Raw genomic sequence first — 4,571 nt, 5'->3', positions numbered from 1 at the left:
GGGGGGTCATATAAAGCTAATATATGGGGGGGGGGGGAGTCATATAAAGGTAATATCCATGCTCAGAAAAACGACCATTCAAAACATGTTTAAATATTTATTGAATGTAACATGTAAATGTAGTTATCCACAACGATTTAGATCAACAGATAAGCAGTTAAACATACATCCTTCCCGCTCACGATTGTAATGCTTTGCATTGGCTGCAATGAAATATCATTTGCTACATCGACTTACTCAGTAGAACAGAGTATTGATTACAAATAGCAGCTTAAATTTGACAGTTCAAGCAGCTATATATGCTTGTGTGTATCAGTATTCAATCAGTCCTTCTTCCAACCGCTTATCCACTATTATTATTGTTGTTAGTTGTTTCAATGTAGAGTGTATAATCTCACTTTTTATCGTTAGTTTTTTATTCAATGTTTTTCCAAAACTGTTTTGTGTTTCTGAGTTATTGACGTCGGCTACATTTGTAAACTGCGGTTCCATGTCCATTCTGCCCTCTGGTGTTTGAATGGTCACACAACGCACTTTGTTATTTGCGGTTCATGTTTAGTGATGTCATGTCATGTAGGGTCCACAGTAGCTGGTGACTAAGTAAGAATAAACTTTTGCATCAGAAATCACGAAATGTTGTAAATGAAGTTCTAAATGCCTATACAAGCTATTAAACTCCTTTAAGTTTGCCTTGAAATGATTGTTCTTCACAATGTTCATATACACTTTTGATTTATTGATGTTGTAACCCTATTCCACAATGACAGAAATATACAACCAATCAACTGAATGTAAAGCCTTAGAAGACAAAATACATGCATTTTATGTATCTAAATGGTTTAAAGATCATGTCATGTGTAGTGTCTTTTTTGCTCATATTTCGGTAACTACTGCAGGTATCAGTGCATTTATGGATGGAGCAAAAATGGGTGCCATTGTAAAAAATTACACCAGCGTCTGGCTGCGTCTGAAACAAACAGGAAGGAGACTCAATGATGCATGTAGAACTTTTCTTTTTCCCCCCTGGTTTTCTAAATCATTTACAGCTTTTTAAGACAAAAAAGTTACAAACATAATTGACCTGCAGTTTGCATTCATTTCAAAATGTTACATAAATAAAACTCAAATTTATAAATATCTCTTTTATAAACATATAAATAGATTTAAAACATAAATACATTTATGTAAGAATGAAGTACATGAATGTACAGCAGCAGCAATCATATACAGCTTTGCAGTTTTTGTTTGTACACCACTGTCCACCATCTTAAAATGGGTGTTTTTGTTGTACGTGTCACAATTATTTCTGTTGCAGTCTTCAGTAACGCTGGTCGTGGTGGTTGATTTGTACATAAAATCTGTTTTTTCTGAGTAAAGACAATACTTTTGTGATTTCCTCCGGTGAAGACCAACTAAAAGTAAAGTTGTCCAAACCCATTGTCTTCTCTGAAAGGAGAAAAGAGAAAGAAAGAATACTGTGAAAAAAATACCGTGAGCGCACAATATATGGATACGGTCGCACACACACTGAATCATTCTAGTGTCAACATTTTTTGGAAACTTAGATTTTAATAACCTTCATTCTAACAGACTGAATGCAGCAGAAAAGATGTCTTATTCAACCCAAGCTAATGCCTGCAGCTGATCACATGACATGTGGTCGCCAGTTTTTTAGCCTCAAACACTTAAGCCAATATAGTGCTGTAGTTTCCCTGTTCTACACGATTTAAACACCCATAGTTTCGTGGCAAATCAGTATCATCTATGAAAAGCTACTCATTCACTGTCCATTTACAGTTTATTACTGGCACCATATTCGTACCAAATATGTAATATTTCGCAGCAGAATATCACTTCTACTAATGTGAAGTGATTTTTTTATATTCTTTGTTCTCTGAAATTCCTTTCAATGACAAAATTTCAGCATTGACAGGCCTTGAATAAATGATGGGCATATATTTGGTATACATTGACTGATATGACCAAGTATAGTAGCTCCCAGAAGATGACCTTCCACATCATCAGTACAGGCTACTAATGGAGAAGGTCAGCCATCTCTGATTTTTGGTTTTTGTCAGTTGGCTTTGCGTTGCAGCTGTGAGCCAGGGCAACTCATAAGCGGTGTTCATCCTCCACATCCACACTGCAGGCTCGATGCCAGAAGACAAGGACTTTCCTTATACCTGGGGCGTGGGGGGGGGGAGCAGTGTGGGAAAAACATGTGGCTGGACTCACCCCACGTCTCCCGGCGCTGTCTCTAACAGCCCATACCGCTGATGGTGCCTATTCTGTCCATTTTGTGTCCGAAGCAGCCGCCCCGGGACGTGGAGCCCCCCTTCTTTGTCCCCGCTTTGTGTCTCCGTGAGTTGGGCTGCTCGTTCAGGATCCGGGCCCACATCCCTTTGGCGCGGGTGTCCAGCCTCAAATCCCGCAATAGGCGTGCTTTGGACCTCATGTTTTCCAGCTTCCTCTCCCACTCCTCAGATGCCAGGTGTTTAGAAAGCTCCTCTCCCAGCACACTTCTAAGAGACTGGAGCACAGAAATCCACCTTAACCTTGTTGCACATGTCTGTTTTCTTTTTGTTACAAGTGATAAAATGACATTTGGAAATGAAGATATGTACCCATTTATAAGATAAGACAGAATGCTTTCGGACAAATGCAACTCAGTAACTACTTTGTATAGCGGAAAAGTGGACTGACATTATAAAGGTTGCATGTGTTCCGCGCGTATTTCGAGAAGCAAGCCTATAATATCCCTGTAAAAAGTGTCTGTATATGTAGTTTAACTTGGACATGTGACAGTTCCTAAATGTAGGTCACATTATACAATTACTGAGTTATAAAAATATATTCTGGTTTTTCACAGAAGAATGTGCATTGAAATGTTAATGAAGATATTGACAGTCTTGTGATGACATTCACTTATTTGAGTTTGCATTGTTTACAGAAAACAAGAGCTAAGGCTTCCATTGGAGAACAGGTGTTTTACCTAACTCTGAATTTGGGCAGCTGTTTTACAACTAGGAAAGACATACTCATTAGTTTGTCCTCATCCAAGGTTAAGCATAAGTTTCATTCAGAAATATGTTCATGTATATTATAGGCAAAATCGGGTTGCAGTGGCAGATGGACCTTCCTCTGTAACTATCGAACAAAAAAAGTTTCTCTTTGAAAATATTATTGGTTAGCACAAATGCAAAAATTGTTACTTTTTAAAGATTACAGCGATCTTATTTGATATTCAAGGCGTCTTTTCTCACGCTCGCTTCCGCCGTTGAGAAATAGCGTAATTATGAAATTAAAATGAAAAATTATGCTTTGGAGAATTAATGGAAGTTTTTATACAGGACACTACAAACAAAGTATACATGGACCTTAACGGACTCTTCGTTATTAGCTATAAGAATTGATTACTATAAATTAGTTTAAAAAAATCAGCAATCAGTCGGAGTCTTTCATATGAACACGAGTACCTTGTAGCGTGTAAGGCTGGTTTAAGGTGCTCAGCATGGGTGTCGTTAGGTCCGATCATTCGGGGCTATAGCCCCGAGTATTTTAAGCCAAGCCCCGAGTATTTTAGTCCCGATGCCAATCGTCCTTCAAAAACAGAAAGTCAAGCCCTAGGTAACATTGACTTTTCTATAGCTAGAAACTCCCCTGGTGCTCAGCCTTCTTGAAAATAAAAATAATGACTAAATTATGTTTTTCCTGTTAAATTACACCATGTCCACTGCTTGCGTCCGGAGGCTCTCTAAAATGTTCCAAAACTACGTGCTATGAGGTCATAATCAAAATAACTACTGCGGAATAATGTTGATGCAAATATTACTTGTCCCATTGATAGTCATATAATAGTATAACATCAAGTAAAAGCACTGCGGAAGGATATCAGTAAAACTGAACAAAAGCTTAAAAACATGCATAAAATAACTGCATCACTTTCTCGTGTAATTCAGAAGTCACTAATACGCTCAGCCGACGTCCTCACGACACAAAAGAAGACTCTTACCTTTTGCTGTGCCTGCGTTAAAGGTTTTGCCTCTGTGCTGATGCAAAGCAAGGTGATCAATACTCCACAAGCCGCCAGATGGGAGATATTCATTCTGATCTCAATTTTGAAGTTGCGCCCTATGATCTTAAGGCTGAAACTTCCGATAGTTTACTGTTCTTCGCAAATGCGCTATTTTCCCTGCCTCTCTCCACGACTTTCTCCAAGTGCTCTCTGATTTTGATACACCATTCACGCTTTTTATAGGCCTACTCTGTAATGATGTCATAGAGACCTGCGTAATGGTGTCCCCCCTTTTTCCCACACCTTGCCAACCACCAGCCCCAACCCCAGCCCCCCCCCCCCCCCCCGCCCCCCTACAGACAAACACTTTACCTGCATCTGACAGAACACGCTTTACTATTATATTAAATCAATTGTTTTCACAATACATATTAAGCAAAAGTTCTTTAGTCGACAAAATACACAGGGAGCAGGTCTTTTTTGTCATAGGCGGTCATATATCATTTGCCGTTTCTTTTTTGGTATGTGGTCATACACTTATTACAAACTTAACTAC

At 38.8% G+C, this 4,571-nt stretch overlaps 1 protein-coding gene across 1 annotated transcript; it reads right to left on the bottom strand.

The window, feature by feature from the left end:
* Positions 1 to 715: 715 nt before the first annotated feature.
* nppc (natriuretic peptide C) lies at positions 716 to 4,235 on the bottom strand. Its single transcript, XM_023819944.2, has 3 exons — positions 4,013 to 4,235; positions 2,236 to 2,530; positions 716 to 1,446 (listed from the first exon to the last, which is right to left on the bottom strand). The coding sequence occupies exons 1-2, from the start codon at positions 4,103 to 4,105 to the stop codon at positions 2,258 to 2,260; spliced, it is 366 nt and encodes a 121-aa protein (XP_023675712.1). The 5' UTR covers positions 4,106 to 4,235; the 3' UTR covers positions 716 to 1,446; positions 2,236 to 2,257.
* Positions 4,236 to 4,571: the final 336 nt, after the last annotated feature.

Source organism: Paramormyrops kingsleyae, chromosome 15 (assembly GCF_048594095.1).
Source record: "Paramormyrops kingsleyae isolate MSU_618 chromosome 15, PKINGS_0.4, whole genome shotgun sequence".
NCBI classification, from domain to species: Eukaryota; Metazoa; Chordata; class Actinopteri; order Osteoglossiformes; family Mormyridae; genus Paramormyrops; species Paramormyrops kingsleyae.
The sequence above is the reverse complement of the archived record's forward strand: the minus strand, read 5'-3'. Positions and strand labels throughout refer to the sequence as shown.